Source organism: Ooceraea biroi, chromosome 2, assembly GCF_003672135.1.
Source record: "Ooceraea biroi isolate clonal line C1 chromosome 2, Obir_v5.4, whole genome shotgun sequence".
NCBI classification, from domain to species: Eukaryota; Metazoa; Arthropoda; class Insecta; order Hymenoptera; family Formicidae; genus Ooceraea; species Ooceraea biroi.
This window is the reverse complement of record NC_039507.1, coordinates 7942082-7966723: the sequence shown is the minus strand read 5'-3', so window position 1 is coordinate 7966723 and position 24642 is coordinate 7942082. Positions and strand designations below refer to the sequence as shown.

Here is a 24642-nt window from a genome sequence, read left to right as displayed (position 1 = left end):
CGCTTGCAACAGTGATTCGTGATGATTCGCGAGCACACTTACGCCGATTAATTTGTCAATTAATATTCATTTCTGAAAATTATTTCTGCCTGATAAATATGAATGCGCAATCTGCTCCTTATCGCGTTCATCTCTTCAATTCCGTACTTGAATACATGCAAGTGTACCATGCGATATAAAATTGAATCGAAAAGTTCCTGTAAAATTTCAAACGGCCTTTCTGAACGCAGGAAACATTGAAACGTAATGGTAACAATCAAACTAGCGAGGGGCAAGATCATTAGCTATAAATTACTATGGAGCACTAGTTTAGTAATCGTCATCATTACATCACAGCTGCAGACAAGCTCCAGGCCGCTCGGAGCGCATGGCAACCTCCGGCATCACCATTTATTGATAAACGTACGTAAACTGCAAACGCGTCGGCGTTCGGGGAGCATAAATTTCGAGTAATCACATTCATACGTTCGCTGCAACCGACGTTGCGTGGCTCAACATAATCTTCCGTGATTGCAGAATCCAACTGAAAAAGACGGGATACACTTTTCGACCATTATCGACGACTCGCGGCGCGGCGGCACATCCGTAATACAGATCCTCAATGGCGATGCGAATACCTTCGGGCGGCCTTTTCCCCGGCGATGGGGTGCGATTTCGTGTACGGAAAGCGCACCGGGAAACCGGGCAGGATGGAAACAGGATGGATCGATCAAACATCGTCGAGGACGTCGAGTGTAAATCGCGCGGCTCATCACGCACGGCACCGCCAGCCATCGACAAACCAGTTGCCAACCGGTACTAATAAACTCTAACGATGTAGATGTCAATTGCGTTCAATGATGCTGGGATGTGTAACGCATCGTCGTGAGTGACGACGTAAGAGCCAAGCCAAAAATTATATTTAAGCATCGTAAGAAAAAGGAAAATAATTGAGAACGAAAAACGGTTGCTCGATGAAAATTGTCTTGATAAATTACCAGGAAATTTCAGTATATTAATTATGTCAACGTCTTATCAACTTGTGCTCGTTTTATCTCGAGATTGGAGAGAGTATCTTTCCTGGGAATAATTATACGAGACAAGTAGCGTTGATTGCGCGAGACAATTTTGAGTTTCCGCGGAGAATCTGGATCTGCCCGGCAAGAAGCCGACAGCTACTACCGGTTCCGTTCAATCGAAGGCCCGTAGCGTGACCGGCAACTAATAACGGCCATTTTACACTTAGCAGTCGGCTTAGCATGGCACAGCTGACGACTTAGCCAGCCGCTAACACCTGTTCGCCAGCTGCGACGATAAAAGTTCGATAGAAACGTTCGCGTTGGCACAGACCGACAGTTTCTCAACAAAATGGGCGCTTTTGTCGTGCTTCTCGTCGGGTCTCCTCTCCTCGAACATTCTTGCGGTGCGGCTTCTGTTTTCGAGATTTTTCCCAACGGTGCCACACCTCGACGATCCAGCGCGAGAAACAATGGCCCCAGCATGCTTGCGAGCCATGTGCATTATAATCGAGCGACTTGTTGCTTTATTGCGGCCAGTGTGAAACGAACCGCCCAGACGGACAATGATTTTTCGGTGCCCGCCTGATGAAACGTAGTCTTGATCACGCGGAGCTATTCGTTTCAACGCGACTCCATTGAAGGGTAGAAGAAAGCGCGGAAGTACCGCAATAGACAATTGCTCGCCAAGCAACGTGCATTAATGTCACGCAAGACCAAGGAGAACTGAACCTCTAACAACATTTAACCAAATAAATTAGAATAAAATATCAGGATATCAATATCAGGATAAAAACATGAGAAATATGCGAGGCATCGATATTCTGACGAGTCGCAATTCAGCTATTTCAGCAACGCGTCTATCGGATCGTATCATATAGTGCCCGCTCGAGGAGTGATTTCATAAATTTGCCGAAATCAACCTGACGCCAACACGACGCCGGATCATCACACCCACAGAAAAGATTTCTGGACTTAATGCTATTACTCTTTAATATCATAAAATAAGATCGCTATAGCGACAATCATATTTATTATTGAAAAGAAGCATATTTTAATCTTGAATAGAAAATTCGAAAATCTAGATTCAAATAATCTTCGTGCTATCTCATTAATTTTCTCAGAAGGATTTAGATACAAATTTGTAGCAAGTTCAAAATATTGTGAGATCTAAAAGACATCTTATTCTATTCTTGTAAGAGAATTTGTAGAATCTACACAAAACGGCCAATATTTATGTGTTGTAATCGAAAATCCGGAAAGTGTTTCTGTGTTTCTGTTATTTACAATGAATAAGTGCAATACTCTACAAGAAATATTACAAGATATGGAAATGTCTTATCTCGAATCTTATTTCTCAAGTAAGTATATTGTATATACTTACTTACATTTCCATATCTTTTAATATTTCTTGCATTGTAAATAACAGAAACACTTTCCCGATTTTCGATTGCAACACAAATATTGGCCGTTTTATCGGAATAAAGGACGCAGAAGCGCCGAGTCGACGAGCGACTGTGAGAAAATGATGCGTCGACATGGACAAAGCCTACTATAAAGTGGCGCTAATATCAAATTATTCTACATACAAGAATATATAAGCATAAATTTGTACATGTTACTCTTGTCTCAAGACAGTAAGACAATCTTATTTAATTCGAGAGAGGAGAATAGAAATTACTGATTTAAATTAAAAATTGTTTTATTTTCATATTTTTTATACTTGTAATACGATTAAATTAGTCAAGAATATTTTTCGTCTTGTTATCAGAAATCCTTTCTGAGGGTGCACCAACAATGAGCGTTCCTTCTCGTCCGAAAGGCGAGCGCAGCCTCGCATTTATTCGTCTATTCGTCCGTTATTAGAGGGCCAGACCACGTCCCTGAATTCCGACGTAATGGCTGGCTCTCGATTTGATCGAAGTCAAATATCGGGGCAGCCGTTAACGGCCGCTTTCGGCTTGACCCTCGCGGTGAGATCATCGATTTCGCTTGGCAACGCATCGGTCTTTAACATTGGTGCTCGCGCAACGTGGCTCATCGATGCCCGATCGCATATTTTAAATCGCAATGTAAGAGAAATGTATTTCTCTCTCTCTCCCCCCTCTCGCCCTCTTTTTTTCTTTCTTTGCGTTTGTTGCCGCTGAATTACATGAACAATTTAATCTTCCGCGCTGAATGCGGGCAGTTTCAATTAGCTGACTTTTCAACGAGTCCACGTGTAACAGACGCGCTCCGTTTAATCATCGCGTTCATTCTAGAGTTCCTCGAAGTCGATTATTAGCCGAGTACATCGGTCCCCGTCTTGCAGACGCGTTTAAGGATGAATTACGTGGGTCAGACGAGTCTCGTTTACACGATGATGCTCATGTCGAGCCATATACAACGACGCACTTGCAGACGGAGAGATGACAAATGATTATTGCTGCGTCACGTTTATGTTATTGCCTTCGCATCAGCTTGTAAAACATCACTTGGTGTCACTCACGGTGTACACTTGTTACTTATCATGAAATTGAAAATAAAATCGCCGGATTCTATTGAAATAAAAATTCCAAAGTTCCAGAAACTTGTTTTCATATTGTTCATGTTGTAAATTGTACGTTGTAAATTACATAAGCTGCATTTAGCTGAAGAATATAATACAAGTTGCTATTTTACATATAAAAGCAATTCTCTCTTTTTCTCTTTCTCGCTCTTTCTCTTTAGTACGTGGGAACTTGTGTCATACACGCAAGTAGTATCAGTGCAGTGAAACCTAAGCTTCGTTGCGTCTATTAAAATAGCTTAGTCGGGGATTTAATAACTTCGTTAAGATTACACGTGGATGTGCTGATTTATGCAAACAAGGCCGCGCAAATCTCAGTCGAAACTTCGAGATGAGAGATAATCTGTGATCCAGAGATAATATCTAGTCGCATTCTCTCGTTGCAAAGTAGCGTACAAGGTGTATATACCGTTGCATGCACAGTGCTGACGGGCTCGTGTTGCGGATAAACGACAGGCGTTGTATGAAGATAAACGACACTCGCTAGAAGAAGATATTTCACGATGTCTGCACGCGTGCCGAGCAGCACACCATCTCTCGGGGTGGCTAGAAGCGTTACGGCTTCATTTCGCATGAGATGTATTTCTTACGTGATCAGCCTGCAAAGTCATTCACGTACAAAAACGTGCAATTAATTCTTAAGAACGAAAGCATCAGATCTGTAATAATTCCGAGTAAAACGAAACGAAGAAACTTCCTTGCACCGAGAGATTTTGCAATTACAATTATCGTATACAATTGTGAATCGAATTAAAGATCTAATTTCACGATTATGTTTGATCATTAACTAAATAATTCGGCTCGCGTGTCTACATGATAATGAATCAACTAAACGCATACTTATGACAGCACAATCTAGCTTATCGTGTATTAATTTTATAGCAGAATAAGTAAACTTTCAAAAACAAGGGAGGAAATTCTGCAAAACATAGCCACATTGAGCTGGATCGTCATCCAGACCCGGGTTACTCAATTGACGATCTAATATAATTGTGAAATGAAATTTTTAATTTTCCCTATTGTTATACAGCTTCGTATCTCTGTAATGATACGTGTTCTGCGTGGAGGCGGTGCGCTTGCTTGCTCCTTAACACGGCCGACGTAAGTCGGAGGACTCCCGCTCCTTGCTTTGTTCATCGCCAAGGTCTAGATCAGCGCTGTACCGCGCGTCGCGCCGGCGAGTGGCGGCGCGCTCTTTCCGATCCTTCTCCTTCGAACGCACGGATACGTGCGGCGAATGCGCGAGCGCGCACGACTCGCGCGAGAGCCAACGACGATCTCGATGACGGAATCGAGAACGGTAGCGAGATTTCCTCAAGGTTCCGCAGCCCCGAAGGAAAAACGAAAGGCACGAGAGCGGATCCACGGTTTCGCGGCTTCTCCATCGCACACGCACACGCGCATAGCCGCGCGATAATGCGCACGTGCGCATTTTCCTTGTGCGCAAAGGGCAACCGCGCGGCAAACATCTCGCCATCGGTTTTTCGCGGGAACAGGACTGGTTCCTCGAGATGACGTCCTTGGGGAACGATACCCTCGCAAAAGCGCGATGCACCGGAGACCACTGTCCGCAAGGTTGCTCGTGGAAAAGCGCTCTCGAGGAGAGAAAGAGCGGTTTATCGGGGGAAAACTCAGTCTGGAAAAGCTGTCACCCTTATCATCTCTTATCGAACACCGAGACAGTGAGGATGACGGACGCAGCGTATCAAGCACGTGCGTTTATCTCGGGCTGGCGCCTTATTACAGCGCAATGCGTATCGAGGGGCTTCAGCGGCGGTTCAACGACCCGATTTCTGTGTGTGATCTTGCGTGGCCTTGGAAGACAGGCCGGATGTTGCGAGACTGACAAAGAGGTTTCGTGTTGCGGCGGAAGAGAGACGGGGCGAGAGAGGGAGAGGGACGGCAACCTATGAAAAGTTCGAGGTCGCCATCGACTTCGTGTAACGCCGAAACGGATCAGTCCAGCTATCGTTATCGTGAGCGTTATCTCTCGGTGTAGATTATGTATTATCTGCTCTCTCTCTTTCTTTACGCAGATAGCAAGGAAATAATTTATATAATTTTTACGTAGAGGATTATCGTCTACGTGTAAATATAATATTTAGAGAAGAGAGCCTCCCGACACGGAGTTGCTTCAACTTACAAACGCGTATGCGCTCAAAGTCGAGTTATCACGGATGAGATACGCGACGGATACTTTCCTCCTCCGGTGATAAAACATTTACGGCCCTCCGCAGCCCAATTTCCCGCGTGTGGCCCTACGCGCGCAGGGTTACGAACCTGCGTGCGCGCACGAAGAAAACGCGGAGAGGCACGGGCAGACAATGAACAATCGTACATTGTTACGAGTTATAGCATTGTTACTCCACCGTGCTCGGGCCCCGTGTTCACATAATTAGGCTGTAAACGTTTCGAGACAATCACTATTGTTTTCCGTTTCTACCCTCCCGGATTAAGGTTCCCCGCCGTCACAGTCCTTTGCCGGTAAAGCGAGCACTTCGGGATACTTCGAGAGGAGTAGACTGTAAAAAGTTGCTCAAGTTTACACGAAACTGTTTCTCACCTCTCTCCAAAAATTATATAAATTCATTATTAAAAGTGTTTACCTACCAAACGACTAAAAATATAATTGTTCAATCATTTCCACGTGCTATGTTTCAATAAAGTCAACGAAAATATTCAAATAAAATGTTACTTAGCCAGGAACACCGAGGGGACACTTTGAGATTCAGGTAACCGAGAAAGATTTGCCTTTCAAGATGGTCGATGACGATAGGACGGGAGATCTCTGCCACTAGCTCGAGCTTGCTGTAGACTTTGTTTCTACCCAGGGAAATGTCTCCCTTTTTGAATTTATTTTTTTTGTTGTGATATCTCGAGACGTATCTCTTCGTCCCTCGAGACGCTGATAAAGAACTCGGAGGAAACACATTCTGCCCGAGAGCAAATTCTTAAGAAACATTTTATCAAGGTATGTCACGTATAAATATACCTTCCAAACTGATCACGCAAAGAATCCATAAATAGAAGCAATTGTTCTTGAATATTTCGTATATTATATTAATAACGTGGAAACACGTCTTTTCGAGTCGACTCGACCGTATAACGTGCGTTCGCAGCACATTGTGCCTTGTACAAATTGATGCAGAAGCAGCTAGACGTGCATGCGCGCTCGGATTGAGACATCGCGAGATGCAGCACAGCAGATAAGAGAGGAATGGAACGGAGGAAAATCGTGGAACGGAGAAACGGACGGAAGAGCGACTACGCGCAGCGCTCGCGGTGGAAATCCCTTGTTTCTTCGCGCAACGCGATGCGATATCGAGCCGGGCATGTAGATTGCGGAATGGCAAACGGGCGAGGGGAGGAGGGAGGAGGAGGATGAATTGTGAGAGGTAGCGGAGGAGATAATTTATTGTTATTCTAGATGCGTTCGATGACGCTACACATTCTCCTGAGTGGTTGCTACGGCCGAGAGAGTGAGAGAGAGGAAAATAGAAGGGAGACAAAGAGAGCAAAAAGGGCGAGGGAAGAGAGACCTCAAGAGATGTAGAAAAAAAGAACCAAGAGAAAGATAGGATAGTCGAGAATAATAGGAAGAGATAGGGGCAAGAAGGAAGAAGAAATACTACGCGGAGAACAGAGAGAAAAGAGAGATAGAGAGGACCCAACGCTTGTGGTAGCCGTGACCTTGTCTGGTACCCGAGACCCCACTATAGTGTGCATCGGTTTGCACATATCCTTGGTACCCCACCATACAGAATGATGTGGTAGGAGATGGCGAAGGATGAAGAAAGACAGAGAGAGAGAGAGAGAGAGAACGAGTGCAGGGAGGAAGGAGGGAAAGGAAACGAGAGAAAGAAACCCGAGAGGGAACGTACAAGAGTGTGGAGATGGCAGGCGCGTTCGTCCAGTCATTGTTACCTAATTTAATGAGCAAACCGTCAAGCACGTGTCGGTGAATACCTCATAGCTCGTTAGCACGTCCATCGGCGTGAAATCACGAATGCGCTTACAGCTCGCTCACGAGCTCCGCGAACGGACGTGTTCCAGCGGAGAAGATACTTCGAGAAATCCACGAGTGCGCTGGGACGACGCGGCGAGGTAGAAACTGGAAGTGAAGTTTGCTGCTGATCTCCCTGATCTCGCCGTGTTTGCACCAGTTGCGCCGGAAACGCGCAAGGCGACGCGAGATCGCTCGACGCGGAATCGGCAGCTCCTCTAGCGCGTGTCGGCTACCAACTGACGTTATTATGATGGATCGGGATGATCCGACTTTGAATTCAGTACAGGCACAACATCGTTAGCGTGTACACAAATAGAAACCGGTACGTGAATTACCGATGAGATATATATATATATATATAATAGGCATAGAGAAACAGCGAAAGGAATCATAACAAAAGCAACGGCGATAACAAGTCGCGAAACGTCTTGTGCAAATATTTCCGTATCCTTGTACACTAAGGTGCATTGATTCGCGTGGTAGCAAATATTTATATTAATATTTATTAATATTACTATATATAATAATATATATATTATATATATACATATATATTACATGTATATAATATTATAATATACACATATATATAATATATATATTAATATTAATAAATATATATATTCGCTACCACGCGAATTAATGCACCTTAGTGTACGTATCAACGTAATCGCTCGAACCGGCACCCGAAGCGCATAACGAATAAAGGCTCTTTATGCGCGCGTGGTTAGCGCCGAGCATTCCGATTTTAAGAAATCCATGACAATTCCAACACTACGAGAATCCTTTCCGTCACTAGTGGCGAACAAAGCTCTTTGTTCGGTCGAATTTCATGCTGTTGTACGGTTTTCTCTTTCTCTCTCGGGTTGCGTCGTGCGAATTTCGAAATTCAAGGAGAAACAACGGGGACGCTCTTCCTCGGGCGCATCCTTTAATCGACTTTTGACGTCGCAACGTGTTGCGAGAAGCCGTAGCAACTCGCCAACTTTAAACGACGCCTTGTTCCGATGTCAGTTGCAAACTCTCAGTGATCCTTCTTCACGCGGAGCTTCAATCGCACGAAAGTTCAGATCGCCTTGAGTTGCGAGTTTGGTAATACCAGCCGAAACGTGCTCGATTTCTTAATTGCAAGTTGCCGTGTCTATATTTTACAATGTCGAAACTAATGAAATCTCACTTCGTAGACCCATGCACAGACTATTTTAATGTATTTTAAACAGTTACACTTTTAGTTTATTAATATTTCTTCAGTAAAATCATGTTAAATTCGTTAATCGAATTCAGTGTTACTGAAATTTAACATTTTTAGTATGTTTTGAATCACACGGGAACGAATGTTACATTGATAAAGCGCTACACGTTCGTGCGGATCTATATACAGTGACCTTTATTCGAATTGAAAAATACATGTCTTTTCAGTTGAACGTGGACGACTGAATTTTCGTCCACGGGGTCTCCTACACGGTAGCAAATGCCTTATCGAAGACGAAGAGGAGCTTCTTCCGGCGGATGCGCGGCAGAAACGTGTCGTCGACACATCCTGTCGGTGAGACAACAATAGTGGACACCCTCCTCTTCCTGGTTGTACGCGCCAATTATTCCATAGTCGAAAGAAAGACGGAAAAACGAAAGAGTATCCTGACATTTCAATTTTGATCTGTGGAATCACGCCAGATATTCTCCCGAGATAAAAGCCAAGGACAATCGCGAGCGAAAAATCTGCATGTCTCTTTCCAGAAGACATTTAACTCGCACGTACGTTTACGTAACGCATTATCATTTCAAGAATTGATGCAAACATCGCGAGCATCGTAAAATATTTTGGCGACCACGCCTTTATTCAGAAACATCATGGATCTCAAAGATCAAATAAAATATACGAAAATAATTCACTCGTGTTATTTTTTTCTCCCGAATAACGTTAAAACACATGATTGCTAATCGTGCAAGCACTTAACGTTGTCAATCGTCATTAATTAGTCTTAATCTTCATCGAGATCGATGATCGATGATCAGGAGGACATCTTCCAGTCTTTGTGATAGTGGTACCCGGCCTCGTGACAACGCGAGGTGCTACAACAGCGTCGCGTGTAAACTTTCGGACTTTCGGTATTTTACTTGTCACGATATCAAGAGTGCAGCTTCAATGTGATCGGGCGATAAAGTTTCGCCAGGTTCGTCGACCGATCGTCAACGATACATCGAGCAAGGCGGACAGGACGAAGGACTACCTCGGATCAAGTTCTTGCGTTCTTTCTCTCCTCGATCCGCTCGACCGCGAGGCAGCCAAGTAAATGGTACCGTAGCACCGTGAAGTATATTATTAGCATCGTGTAAACGTGTCTGCTGGCCGTGAAACCAGTGAAAGTATTTCATGGACGGGGCAGGCACACACGCGCGCACTCGCTTGGCGCGCGTGCACGTATATCATTTCGCGCCGGTCTCTCATACGTGCCGCTCGCTTCTTCCGAGACGATCGCCGTGTGGAGGCGCGCCCAGAACTGGGCCTTTGTCCTCTTTGTCCGAGGAACTGGCGGCTGGGCCGGTCTGACCCTTCTGGTTCCACTGGACCGGTCGAAAAGGACGAGAGTTCGGTGCGCGTCCATGTTTCTCGCTTCTCGTCGTCGTCTTTCGCACGCGCGGTCAAGATGAGCTTCGAGGTGATACGTCTCCGGTCCTGGTATAATGCAAGACCACGCTGGACAAGTTGGAAAGTCGTTGAAGAAGCTGACAAATTTCGGAGGGAGAAATGTCGCGACGCGTTCTCCAGCTTTCGACGCGGTCGCGCGAGCGACAGACGCGATCGCGCAACGATCTCGTAAGACATGCTCTTAAGTATAATGAGCGTTCTTCGTGATATAAATAGACACCCAGACGTCCTGCGTTCGGCAGTAAGCGCATTCGATGAATCGCGTGATCTTACTGTTGAATAATGGCCAAATGATTCCTTCTAAAATTATTGTTGCTTTTTCTGGCGTTCATTTCGGTATTAAATATCTTGTAATCAATTTTATCTCAGGATCTTGTTGAAATTGATTAGAAATTAATTCAGGAGATACAAAGTCGGCGTTGTAATGTATCCAGAAAACGAATATGTCGAAGGATCAAAGAAATATTATGTAACGCGACTTTTACGCTTTGAGTATTAGATGGCGGCCGCGAGAATTTTACGTAATCTTCCGTTTCGCGATTTACCACGTGCATACCTCTTTTTCTGATCGGAATTATTTTCTAGTAAGTCGAGGCGCAATTAATAAACAGTTTCTTTCCGCAGAAACTAGTCATTTGTTCAGCTAACGACGTGCTATGATGAACACTTTGCTGCTTTGCAATCAAGGATAATCTAATGCAAATCGGAGCATATTACAAATATTGCATGTTCAATGTCTCTTCTTCTCAACATTGTAGAAAAAAAAAATAGTAAAAAATATCGATTCCAGTTTGCAGTTGCACACGATTTGTCGTATCCTCGAAACTTCATAAGTACATACCTATCGATATACAAACAAGTGTGATCAAGTTCAAGAGACTGAAACTAGTGAAATGAGGACACAGTGAACTCGTAATATTCGTTCATCCATCCGTTTGCATCGGGACGAAAGATCGCGCTTCCACAAGAAATGACGTCTCGGCAAATCGCGTTTATTGCGCTTGATGATTGTCTTGACTCATCGTTAGCGAATGTCAGCGAATGACGTTAAGAGCTCGTTGATGCCTCGCCGAGGAGAATGTCGACATTGTGCGATCTCACATGCGCTCATGCGATACCTCTTCGATACCTGTCCAAATATTGAGAGATATTTTGTTTCGAATATTATATATATATTATTTTATTATGATAATATTGAATGAAATCTCTCTGAAATCTAAATATATTTAATTTTAAAACAACTTGTACAACAAGCACCCACTTAATGTTAATATCGATATTCAAGTCACCATATATGAGAATGCCATTTATGCATTGTTAATATTATTCTGGTTTCCCTTCAATGTACGAATAAATCTTTCGTCTTTTACATTGTTAATATTATCATTAATAAAGAAACTCGCTAATGTCCACGTGCGATTGCATTTTTTTATTCACGTAATACGATAAAGCGGTGAAGTCATAAAAGACGTCATCTAAACGGTGAAGAATCACAAGACTGGCCGGGTAGAGCATGCTTGCCTTTTTGTTAACCGTAACGCGCCGGAATGGTCGACCGACGGTTTCGAGTGATACGGTTTTACGACTGGTAAAAGTCGATATGAAAGGCGAGCCTGTGGCGCGGAAGCTTGGCTCGAAACATGGCGCGGCCGAGAGCCCGAGAGGCGAGATGAAGGCAGGCGGTTCTCTCCCGTCGATACGACGCCCGTATACATTTTGTAGTCAATATGTCGAAATGTTTTCCCCCCGAGTTCTCCTTTCACTAATTGTATAAAGCCTGGCCACTGCGAATATGTGGCTGAAATTTATGAAATCGCGCGGATATTCGGCCAAACTATCCGGTTTGCGACGACAAACACAGTGAAACTGCGAAAGTGCTCGTAACAGAGGACGAACGAAAGAAACCTTTGACCAAGGATCCAAAAGGAAACCTGTCGAAGAACCGTTGAGCTCAGTGTTACGAAAACACGCACGAGACCAGGCGTCGAAAAAAGAAAGACACGTTCGCCGACTTCGACAATTTGCAACCGACTGTGAGTTCATCTCAGTTGCAATATTCAACTGAGTTAACTTTGTTCATTTTGAGGATAATTGATGCAAGTTTAATTTCAATAATTGATCAAGATCGAGATAATATAGCGGTATACTCGCGTATATTATTGTTGAAATTATTTTTAAAAGTGGATTTGCGCACCAATCAACTCCTGAAGGAACTTTTCATAAGAGATACATATCGTGACGTAACTTCAATAAATCAGCTGCACGCGAGGTATCGTTCGATCTTTTCCGAGATAACAATTTGGTTCATCAAAATTTTGACGTGCGCGAGGCGTGGCAGTCGATGTGCGTTTTGCCAAGGATCGATCAAAACCAGAGCGCGGATCCATCGCAATGACCTTTTCACGCGAACAGCGAAAGCGGAGTGCATCTGCTATTTTACTCCAGAATCGATAGCGCCAAGTCTTTCGCGATTCGCGAGCAAGATCAGCTCACGATGCTGGGCATCGCCGCCGATCGTGATCTCTTTAGCAACGTAGAAACCAACGAAAAGGTCGGTCGATGCTAATGCGCAAAGCAGACATCATTCGAATCTCGTAACTATGTGGCAGAAAAACAATTTTGTAGAGAGGGACAAGATTTCGTCAGCATCCTTTTGTTGACTTTTCGTCTCGGTTTGCGGAAAAAAGAAATAAGGATATGAAGAGACGAAGGATGGTATGCCGCCTGTGTATGTTGCGCAAAAATGATAAGATGGATCTTTGAGTATAAAACGAAGAAAGTAAGTAGCCTATAAGTAATGAAATGAGGAGGCTATAAGTAGTCTAAAAGAAAAACATTGATTTAAATATCGCAATGTGAATTACCTAGTTGTTCAACATCGACTGACAATGAGACAGCTCCGAGTTCACTCGGTACACAAATTGTTCACGAGAAAGAAACGAGAACGAGAGGCGGATGAAATAGGAAGCGTGCCTTGCGCGCATTAATTAAAAGTGCTGCAGAGGAAGTCGCCAACTAAGAAGGGCGAGGCTGAATGAAAACAGCTGCTACTTGATGACGACATGGTCTAAAAGCGCGTTTAGTCCAGACTAAAGCACCATTGCGTTACGTTCACGACTATTGAAGCCCATCTAACATGGGACGGAAGATGGGAACGGGACTTTTCTCTCAAATGAAACCTTAATTGAATTTTCTTCAAATCTTATCGTTATTACAAAATTCTGAATTGTAGCTTCATATTTACACACGACATTTTTAATTGAGAAATTTACGTTAACTAGAAGCATTAATTAATGTATCCGATGTTATTTTGTCGCGTTTATATTTGAAAGAAATAAAACCGTAAAATTTATTCGTGACGATAAAAAGGCGATGAGTGACGTGAGTGACACTTTTACACATAACAAATAATAACAGCAAAAATTAGAATTACACCTTGTTAGCGAATTTTTAAATAAATTGAGTATCCATGCAATATTCGAAATATCAGAGGTATTCAAGTATCAACAGCAGAATTGTAAGTTAGAGTTCAACTGTAAGAATCGATCTATAAAAATCGTAATTTTATAAATGATAAAAGATCTGTACCTCGTGTCTTCATTTTTGCTCGCTACGAAACGGTCCACTCTGAAAGAAAAAAATAAAAGAATAATCATTTTTTATATATCTAATAATTTTAAACTAGCTTTTATAGACTTATAATCTTGTATTATGCGACTTGCATCGCGACAAAATTTGTGGAAATTTACAATGAACAATCACACTGGAAAATTACTTAAAATAAATCGCATAGATAATTGTTTTTCTCAGTATCAAAATTTTTTCATGATTATACAATATTTCACTATTCTGTGTAATTTAAGAAAATATCGAACATTTTCTCTGTAAACTTAATATAAATAAATTTAATGTGTTACTTGTAAAAGATGGTAATCGATTATAATCCACCATAATAATCGATTATTCGTTATTCGCCGAATTATCAATCGAATGAATAAATATTTTCATCAACTTGTTAAAAAAGATATTTAACGGAATAAAGGCGATCAGTTTGTTGGGAAAGCAAAAACGCAGTCGAAGAGGAAACAAGAGAAGTCTTCTTTCATCGAGCGTTCTGTTAACAAGAAGCCGGCGTTACCGAACACGTGGTGAAATAAATATCGCTTTCCGGTTACACATGATATGCTAGAAGTATGGCCAATGCTTCTACATATGCTTTAATTGGTCTGATGTCAATTTTCTCTCGACGAAAATCTAGGAGCACTTAATTTTCCCTTGTAGCTTCTCCTCATAAATAATTATGTAAAATCTTCACAAATATATAATATAAATATATCGGCTAAGTACACACACACATACATGTATATCTTAACCGATACATATATATTTGTGTGTATATTCACACATACACACTGACTAATAATAATAATTATTATATATGTATATATATACTGACGTGTGCGCGGCTAAAGGTTGATGGTGATTGACGCGACTTTACTCAATAATTACTGCTTTATTAAGCATTATAGAAAAAAATGGTTCAGAATTTTTTGACTCAAATTTCTATAAGGAATAACGCTATGTACTTAGTGGACGCTTTTTAAGTTACACCCTGTATATACTTCAAGATATTATATTCTTATCTTATATAATAAGAAATATTGTATACACATACGCAAGCACGCGCATGTATGTGTATGTATATTAAAAAAGTATCGTGTACATACCCCCATTTTACAAAGTAGTTATACATGGCCTTCGTATTCGTATTCGTCACTGTCTGTGAGCAAAGTAACTATAACCCTGTTCTCTCGGACACTAATCTTGGAAAGAACTGTCTTAAAAGATTTCTCTCCTAAAAACTCGAACTATGTAGCAACAGAGCCAATGAAATTCTCGCTTGTATCGCTCCTTGCTCCGCCCTCTTCCCCTATTTTTCTTTTCTTTCAACCGTATCCACGTGTTCCGTTCGTCTTTTTTAAATTTCAACAATATCTGTAATAATATTGTCTCTCTCCACCTCTTTAATTTTCCTTATTTTGTTATTTCGGTTTTTTAGAAGAAAACAATAGGCGCATAGAAAAAGCAAACACATTGAAAAGACAAATACTTATACCTGAAGACACAAGTCGGAATGTAACAGTATGTAAATCGATATATGTATCCAGCTATACATTACATCGATTTCATTTTCATATAATTATCATAAAATGCAATGCTGTTGTTTAAGACACTTCTTATAGACAATTTAATGAGTAGCTAGAGTATTTTTACGTGACTGTTACACACTCAAATATTATTGATAATTTACAGTATAATGAATTTTAATATAATTTTAGTATAATGGACAGAAGCTTCCGAACAAACACACCTGATTAGAAATAAGTAATTCTAAGTATTCTAATAGTTTGCTATTACTTGCAATTTTGGATACGCAAGTTACTTGAGTAACATTCAAGATGATTGAGTAAGTAACGTAAGTAAATTTGGGTAACGGGGTATTGCGACTGAGCATCTGAATATAGAGATTATCGAATCTATATGAATAGGAGAAGAGAGTGGGAGGCACTCAATTTCAATTAACTACTACAAGCACAACCAGGTCTACAAAACTAAGCTCGTTTACGCCAGACAAACTTTTCTGCAAGATACTATATACGAAAGAAACAAAAATAATTGTCGAAGCGGTGAGCATCGTGAACAGAGAAACGTGATGGTGAGCACGTGAAATTTCTGACACAAAAGCGTCGGATAGAGAAATAACAGACAATGTGGTAATTGCTATTATAATAATATTACAAGTCACTGTGAGAGTGTTGCACCCATTTCAACTGTTATCGCCATTGTTACGAAACTTTAAAAGCAGATGATATAAAGAGCCAAATAACAATCTGATTTAAATTCACTTTACAAAATTCATTCTAAATTAACTAGATATTATCAAAAATCAGTTATACCAGAACATAATACCAACCTCATCATAAATTTACATTATTCAGAACTATGGGGTTATGAATTTTTAGATAAATTTAACATGTCTAGCAAGTAGATGAATTTGAAATTAAATTTGTCACACACACACACACAATTTCATTCTCTCCAATTATACAAATCGAAAAACTTTCAGAAAAATTAATTACATGATAAAGCGTTCCAATAGTAATGCAATTTATAGACGCTATTATCGTGACTATATACATGTCGATCAAATTGATCAGCTGACATATGTAACGATTTTACACATATCCACCTTACGCGGAATATATGCAGAACGTTTTGTTATTCCAAGCCATACATGCACGAAATTAGCCTCACGATTCGATTGCCAGTTCGCGATCTGTTGGTTGATCATATTATCTAATGCACAGGCACGATTGTTATTAAATACCATAATGTCTTTGAATTAATTTCCCATCTCATTTTAGTTATAATTGTGAAACATAACACATTATTACGTGGGCGCCAATATAAATTTAATATTGTTGTCATTTATCTACATATTAATGACTTTTATATTCATTTCCATACAATGATGCTACTGATATCGTTGGTATCTATTTCTGTATCCATTTATGTATCGCATTTCATCATTCATAGTTATTATCACTAATATTATATTTATTTTATTTTATCCTTGTAATATCGTTCGCGTATACTTTAAAGAGATTTGTGTCAGGACGAAAATATTATATATTGATTGCCATTTGTAATTGTGCAATCTCTCTTCATTTAGTGAAAATTTTATTGACGGAAAACAATGCGCATCACTGTTCGCAGATGGAACAAACGTCTGTGCCATTTGATTACGCGACAACATTGTTGGCTTACGATGCATGTTATTATGCAACCCAGAACGTGGTCATAAGTACGAGTAAACGCAAGGAATCGACACGAATAATGAATGAGAGAAAGGCCAGCCTGTGTACACTTTTGCCAGGGTTCTCCACCAAGATAATACCCGTTTAAAACGTGATATTGAGAAAAGCTCTTACGAATGTTCGTAGTTACATTACAATTCACAAAAGTAATATTTACAATAACATGGAAAATTAAAATAAAAATGTTTAGTCGACAAAAGTTTTTCCGGGACTACTTGTGCCAGTAATCGTATCACAATCACATTGTTCGGCGCTTCATTGTAATACAGAGACTTTCGCAGGAGCAAAATTACGCTCTTCCGCGCTTCGTCATGTTTTATCGTGTATTATATTTTGTGCATCGCGATGGAACATTCGTGGGAATGGTCTAAAGACCGACAAAGAATTTTCAGGATCTTTGGACTCGCAAGAGTCCGCTCTCGATGAAAACCTTTCATCATCGATTTAATCCGAGAGACTGATATTTCGATTAACATAATTGGCCACGATGACGGTGCTCTTGGAAATTCTGGAAATGCAAATATAGAGGGCGCCCATGTATCCGATGCATCACTATTCATCAGCAATGATGAGGACGGTGTCGCAAGCAATTTTGGAAAGTTCAAGCCAAGATTGGAACCGGCACGGAACGCACGCATGATCAATTGCGACCTCGATGCTGAACATGTATGCAAAAATACATTTTCCGTATTTACAGCACCGCGCGACTGTTCGCGAAAGATGCGTTCACCAGAACTCCAATCGTCTCGAATCCGTCCTTTAAACAGTCCCGACAGTTCGCGGGCGGGTTTCAGAGCGAGACGGCTCTGCGATTGCTCCGCAACGCTACGGGAATTCGTGCTGATCTCATCGCCTCCGCCGATTCTCACGATCCATTGATGGGCGCGTGATTACGCGCGGGCATTACGTGTAGTATCCCGGTTAGTTCGATCAAACGAGCGGACACCGATGCAGCACCGACCTCGAGAACCGAATCTCACGATCGGACCTCGAGGTCCGAGTTACTTCTCCCCACGAACGTAACAAATCAACGGCACTGGGTGTTCCCGGCACGGTCTCGTCCGTGACGTACGAGACCCGTCACTAGCTCCGGCGCCATCCCGGGAGCGACCACGACCCTGACTGTGGGTTCCCCTCATCCGTTTTGGCCGTCTTGGCACTCGATCGTGACACCGATGTGGGAAGGAGACTCCGACTCGCGCTTGGTGAGAGCACTTTCGGAAAACGCCGTCGAAAAACGCGAACTGTGACGTCGCGCATCGCTGCGACGAGCGACTCTCCTCGAGGGGAAGGCTTCCTTCCGGAGAACGATCTCGTCGAAGGAGAAGCAGTTACGCGACTCGGCGCGGACTCGTTGATGGGCTCTCGGACCCTTTCGAAGCGCAGGATAAGACCAGGTAACTCTTTCGACTCGTCACTTCGCGCTCCAAGTCCGCAGGAACTTACGTTCGGCGGGCCTTCAGCGACCAATCCATATCTCGATCTCGCGCGACGTGCACACCAGGTCTGTCACGTTGCCTCCCGTGTTTGGTCCGGTCCGGTAGCAGCTAACAGTCCTGCACGTTTGGGGGGTCACCGCTGTCCCCCTTGACAGCAGGAGGCGCGCGTAACGAGGCACGGACAACGGGGTAATATCGCACACTGTTCGCGCACATGCACTTGGCCAACGACAACCGCGGCACACCAGCGTTCGTTGTCGCGTCGTCGTCTTCGTCGTGATCCCTCTTGCAGACTTATCCGTGCGATTTCACCAAGCAGCGGCACCGGTTCGTTTGTTTTACCGCGTGACACAGTGTGAATCGTTAGCCGGTCGCATGGTGCGTAGTATGTGTGTGTGTGTGTGTGTGTGTGTATGTACGTATGTGCGGCGTGCTCGCGCGCGCGAGCTCTCCCGTACGCAGATCAAGCGGCGCCGATATGCCAGGCGAAGAGGAGACACGACCTCGGCGACGTTCCAACGACGACTGAGGCCGCGACGCCCAACATGCATCGAGCGGTGGGTGAGGGGTGGCGGTGATTGAGCGGGACGCGGGAGGGTGGGTACAGTCATGTGGGGCTCGTGTGGGGCACCCCGTGTGAACGCTCGTGTGCAGTCGGCATTGGCGTAACGCTCGTGCCGACGTGTGTGGAAATTGTTTCACGAAGAAAAGATTATTATTATGATCTTTCTCAGGTACTTTGTTGTCTCAAGGTGAGCATTTGATTGATGACCGATTGATAAAATCAGTGAAATTAATGAAATTTTGGGATCCCGACGTGATGATGATGATTACGTGGAAACGTCAAAATTGCACAATCCGCGGTTGGTCCTCGCGTAAATTATGTAATCCGTGATTGCATAACTATTGTAGTCTTTGAGTTTAGGTGTTATTATGTTCTAGCAGCAGTTTCATAATTTTGTATGACCTTTGGCCTTACGGTGTCTTAAGGCGGCGGTAGGAAAGTTTATTGCACAGTTTATTGCACATCGCGCGGCATTGTAACTAGATCCGTAATTTAAAGGGACTTAAAGCATACAATACCGTCTCGTGGCGTATTTTCCTCCTCAAACAATATCACGCTTCATCAATAAAATATCATTTTTCGAGCTACGTCCAGGTATAACGACCACGCCGTGCAAACAGGAAACATGTAATCCTTGTACGGCGAATGCATATCCCGCGATTTCAATGACGGTGCTGTTACGCTATCGCGTGCCTCGCTATTTAAACAAGTGTCAACGTCGCGTCACGTGCAAATAAAGTTTACCGTCCATAGAGCAACTCTCTGAAAAAAATAGAACACAGTAAGACAATATAAATAAGTCAGAGGCTCTGCGGCACTTTTCAATAGCACGTGCATTTGTACAACCCTAAATATAGCACCTGACGGCATTTCTCTCAACTGAACATTCGTCATGACCGTCTAGCTAGCTATTGGAACTAGACTCCTCGCAAACCCACGCCTATGCCTAAGCCTACCTAGCACTGAAACGTTTATCGAGGGGACTGTATCGCCAGAGATAGAGAAAGAGAGAGAGGGAGAGGGAGAGAGAGAAACAGAGAGAGAGAAGGAGCAAACGGGAGAGAAAGAGAGTGACTAGGGGTAAGAGAGGAGGGGAGAAAGAGAGAGAACGACCACAAGTAAAACAGAGACAGACGAGGAACGCGTTTGAGGAGAGCACCAGCGTTCTCTCTCCCTTGTATAGTGGGGTTTCGCAGACCTATCCCTGAACCTACCAGCCGGTCGCTCGGTCGGACATGGAATTATCTCCGAAAAAGCATTGCATGCGTTGCCAATACCTCGACCAATTAATAGTTAATAGTTGTTTAAAACTCGAAGAAGAGAGGAAGAAAAGACAGAGGGATGGAGCGAGAAGAAAAGAGAAGAGGATGAAAGAAGAGGAAGAACGAGAGCATCAGAAAAGCAACTGAAGTAGTCGTGACAGTCGTTGAGATATATGAGAAATCGATAACTGGCAAGATTCGTTAAAGACCGTGCCTTTTGCGGACTCATTCGAGATTAGACACATGCACATGTGTATTCTAAACTTTGTTCTAAACTTTTTTTCAGACATTTCTCGTAAACCGCTTTTGCAGTTGAGGCTGTTCAACAAAGATATGATCATGTTGTAGATGTCAATTTGAAATTGACTTTTCTACTGACACAATCTGTGAATCTGTGCACTCGTTTGTGTGTGACAAAACATTTTATGCATTTAAATTGCTTGTTTGTCATAATGGTCACTATCAAGTTAGTCCTTCTGATTTTAAGGACACGTTGAAACAAGGTTCTTGTAATAGCATCCAATTATTGCCAACACAGTAAGACAGTTTGCTACATCATTTACGCCACCACTCAATTACGTACTTGTAAAAGGTCTCGTTCCACTTCAGCGAGAACGATACGCTATAATGTATTTCTTTCTCTTTCGCTACTGGACATTTTTGGTGACAAATAAACGGTGGTTCCTACTAGCAAAAATTCCAAAGCAAGCTCCATCTACATATGCGTCCGTTACAAACGGACAAACGTTTTTAGGACAGGCTGAATGAAAGGAAGCCCCAAGCCGTCCAAAAAGGCCCTTTCTCAAAGTAAAGAAAAAGTCATACACCAGGACAATCAAACGGAATGACAAATATAGGGAAAGCTGGAGAGAAAGAAAAGATAAAAGAACTGTGGAGAACGTCCAAGCACTAGGGCAAAATAATTTAGGTATATTTAACGACATGTCAAAATCGATCGATTGATATCGATAGATCACGCAAGAGAAGAGGAAAAAGAATTTCAAAGTCATGACGATTCGACGGAGTCTTTCCTACGGATCTCTTTGACTTGGAATGACGTATTGCACGCGCAAAATTAAACTTCTGAGAAAATAAATTAAGAATTACCTTCGTATAATTAGTTTGCTCGCTTGCAATCTCATTTTCTTTTTTCCTCGAAGGAAGCTTTGTGCGAACAAATGAAGTTGATATTGTCTGCGAACAATCTAGTTGCTTGATGGAGGATCGATGGAGGATTACGTGAAACATTATTCAAAAATACTAAATAAGAAGAGTGATACAATGTCTCGGCAAAATTAAAACCTTTATGCAATCAATGCACACGTCATATAAGAAGACAGAAAAATTCCGGAGAATTTAATTCCCGCCCGTTGAAACGAGCAAGATAATTATATCATAATGTCGCACGAGATAATAGAATCGGAAGCATGGGGATAATTAAAAATCCCGTTAAAAAGCCGAATAGAATCATGAAAATTAATGCACATCTTGAATGACAAAGTAGCTTCAAAAAGCCTGAAAGGTAAACATTTTATCTTGCAAATGACTTGTGTGTTCCACACATCTTGTGTCTCTTTCTGTCTTTCTCTCTTTCCACCTATTAATTAAGAATTCATAATAGCGCGCATTCGCGTTGATCGATAAATATCTTGCTGAAAGCTCTACACATGACACGTGCAATTCCTGTCTAACAAGTGGCGCGTCCAGGTACTTCATCCGCGGGTATTTCCTTTGCGAGAAGAGGGACACGACGGTTCTTCCTCTCGAGGCTTCGCCTGCGCGATGTGGTGGCGGCGGCCAAGTAGAAAAGGAAGGACACGGAGTTGACTGGAATGACGAGTCTTTGTGCTCGGCACAGGTCGGTCGGACCCAGCGGTCGTCCGTTCAGGCAGGACGACTGAGAGAGGATAACGTTAGCCGGAGTCCAGCGCGAGAAATAAAAAAGAGAGGGCAAGAGCCCGACGGAAAACGGCCGGACGAAAGAAGACGGAGGCAGCAGAAGGCGAAGAGGCTCAGATGCGAAGTGAATGTCAGTCCGAAGGTCGGCTTTTGTCAGGTCTGACCAGTGAGGCCACGCGAGAATCAGAGATGGGGGAATACTTCGGTCCGTGTCTGCCTTCCTTTCCTTTCCTCCACCGTGCGGTAGCTTATCGGAAATCTTTTACATTTTAGACCCATGCGACTTATGAAATATTCTTTTCAGGAATTCGGAGCTCCGTACCTTCGAAAAACTACTCGTTCAGGAATCCGGAGCTCCGTCTCTTCAAAAAACTACTCGTTCTGTGTCTCCTTCAAGTTGAGTGGAATGGTCACTTTATGTACGAATAATATGCATAATTCCTGCCTAAACCGAAAAAGTTGCACTTTTAAAAGCCGGACAGAACGTTTCCTGAAAATGTGTGTCATTTACGCAAAAAAAAGAGAGAATAGGAAGAAAAAGAGAGACATTATTTAAATTTAAATGTACTCCTAAAATGTGATCATCTTTTTAAAGCTGATACACCAATAGTTTTTTCCAAATTCCATCGACGCTTAAAATAGAAAGAACACGAATCCATTGAAAAAATGAGTTCAAGGGAGACTGAAATACATGAAGAGATCGGCTTACGTGAAACAGGACGAAAGAGAAGTAATAAAAGGACGAGCATTGCGGCAGGAGAAAAACGTCCCGAGGAAAACCGCAGGGACAGCGTACAAAACGGAAAACAGCAACGTTAGAAGAACGAGAAGAAGAAGAAGAAGAGACGATGATGACGAGGAGTCGAGTTGCAGCAGGATCGCTTACCAGAGTGTTTCACCGAAGGCGACAGAGCCTCTAATTTTAATAATTGGATATAGCCTCGGTTCGCCTCGTGTGCCGAGGGGCGCAACTGCGTGCAGCGACCGTACATAGGTACGTATAGTCGCACCTGCCCTTTACCTTTCCTCTTCCCTTTCAATTCCGTTCACCTAGATATAGGAGGCCTATACCTGCGCGTACAGTATCGCCAAAAGTTTCCAGGACGACGGTTGAAAAGCGGAGAGGAGGACGGTGAATGAGGCGTGCGGAAGCCACGCGAGAAATCCTGAAACGATATTCCGATGAATCATTGCTGACTGTAACTTCAACGGAATCAGAGAAAGGTTCGAGAAATGACCGAATCGAGGTGCTAATCGAACGAGCAAATCATTTTCGCAGAGTTACGGATGCCCAAACAGGTTTACCATCGAGTAACTCGATGAAGAAAATCGATGAAAAGGACAACCTCCTCTTCACGCTCCGATAAATCGTAAAAACGTGTTAACACTGATTTGATTATAAAATATCTACGCAATTTCCGGGGAGTACATCGGGCTAGCTTATTGAGACATCATTGCCAGCGTTTATTTCGCGCTCTCGTGGAGCATGCGATACAAAACGCCGTCGCTCTTTATTCATGCATCTTTTTGCCGTGTACATATAATTTAATCTCGTCCCGACGGATAAGCGTAATTTCAAAAGAAATCGCTCGATATTACTGGCCGATGACTAGGCGGTATGATGACGGCTCGCGTCGCGTTTCATGGTAACGCATGGAATTTCCATGATTTTACGACGGATATGCGAACCCGGGACTTTATCCATACCATTAACCGCAAAGATTCCCGGAGGGGGTTTATGACGTTTTCCCGCGTTGTAACAGTACTCGATAAATGCCTCGATATCGTACAATGCCTGAATTTTGTCGATCATCGTAAAACTGACCGATATTGCGTAACAGAAATTTGTTCCGTTATTTTCATCCTGCGCTCTGCGAAAATTGCTGTGTCAGGCCGTCCGATTTGATACGATTAATTAAACGTTTAAATGAATACATTGAAAAATAGCAGATTATTGCTCAAACACAATGCATCAATGATCACGACCATTATGATATAAAAAATATAACATTTTTCACACCTTGTCTTTTATGCTCCCGTCATTCGCAGCTCTGGTTAACGAGGAATATAATCATCATATTAAATCGGTAGCCTTGCCAATATAATATCTCTGGAGTAATTTAATCTTTTTTTACCCATATCTCAGAGTACTTTTAAATTATATAAAAAAACTTTGACACGACTGTTTTATGCTCAAAAACTGTTTATGTTAACGCTGCGAGGTATCGCTGACGTAACAATTTTCTCCTGAATGGACAAATTACACATGTCCATTACCCTAATTGGGACTTTCGCACGTCCCTGAAGCAAAAAAGTCAAAGCAAGTTGCGGAGTGGGACATTCGAAATGCAATTTGCCGCATCGGCCATCGGCTATTTTTTTAACCTTCAATTTTAATAC

The 24642-nt window shown here is 42.5% G+C and overlaps 1 protein-coding gene and 2 long non-coding RNA genes across 6 annotated transcripts in view; 2 read left to right on the top strand and 1 right to left on the bottom strand.

Annotated features, from left to right (window-relative positions):
• Window positions 1-24642, bottom strand: part of LOC105276832 (protein gustavus) — a 75929-nt gene that overhangs the window by 8950 nt on the left and 42337 nt on the right. Inside the window, exons 1-2 of one of the 4 annotated variants that reach the window (XM_011334762.3) lie at window positions 18524-19042; window positions 13788-13826 (exon numbers count right to left, since the gene is read on the bottom strand). The exons of 1 other annotated variant lie outside the window; for it this stretch is intronic. In XM_011334762.3, coding sequence (XP_011333064.2) covers window positions 13788-13826; window positions 18524-18552 — 68 coding nt within the window. In that variant the 5' untranslated portion in view covers window positions 18553-19042. Of the gene's footprint in view, window positions 1-13787; window positions 13827-18523; window positions 19043-24642 lie in introns of those variants that run through there. 2 more of the 4 variants (XM_011334760.3, XM_011334763.3) reach the window with 2 other exon arrangements.
• LOC105276831 lies at window positions 2715-13547 on the top strand. Its single transcript, XR_893469.2, has 2 exons — window positions 2715-7871; window positions 8969-13547. It is a non-coding gene; the product is annotated as an uncharacterized LOC105276831 (long non-coding RNA).
• Window positions 14591-23057, top strand: LOC105276830. Its single transcript, XR_003407540.1, has 2 exons — window positions 14591-18474; window positions 22547-23057. It is a non-coding gene; the product is annotated as an uncharacterized LOC105276830 (long non-coding RNA).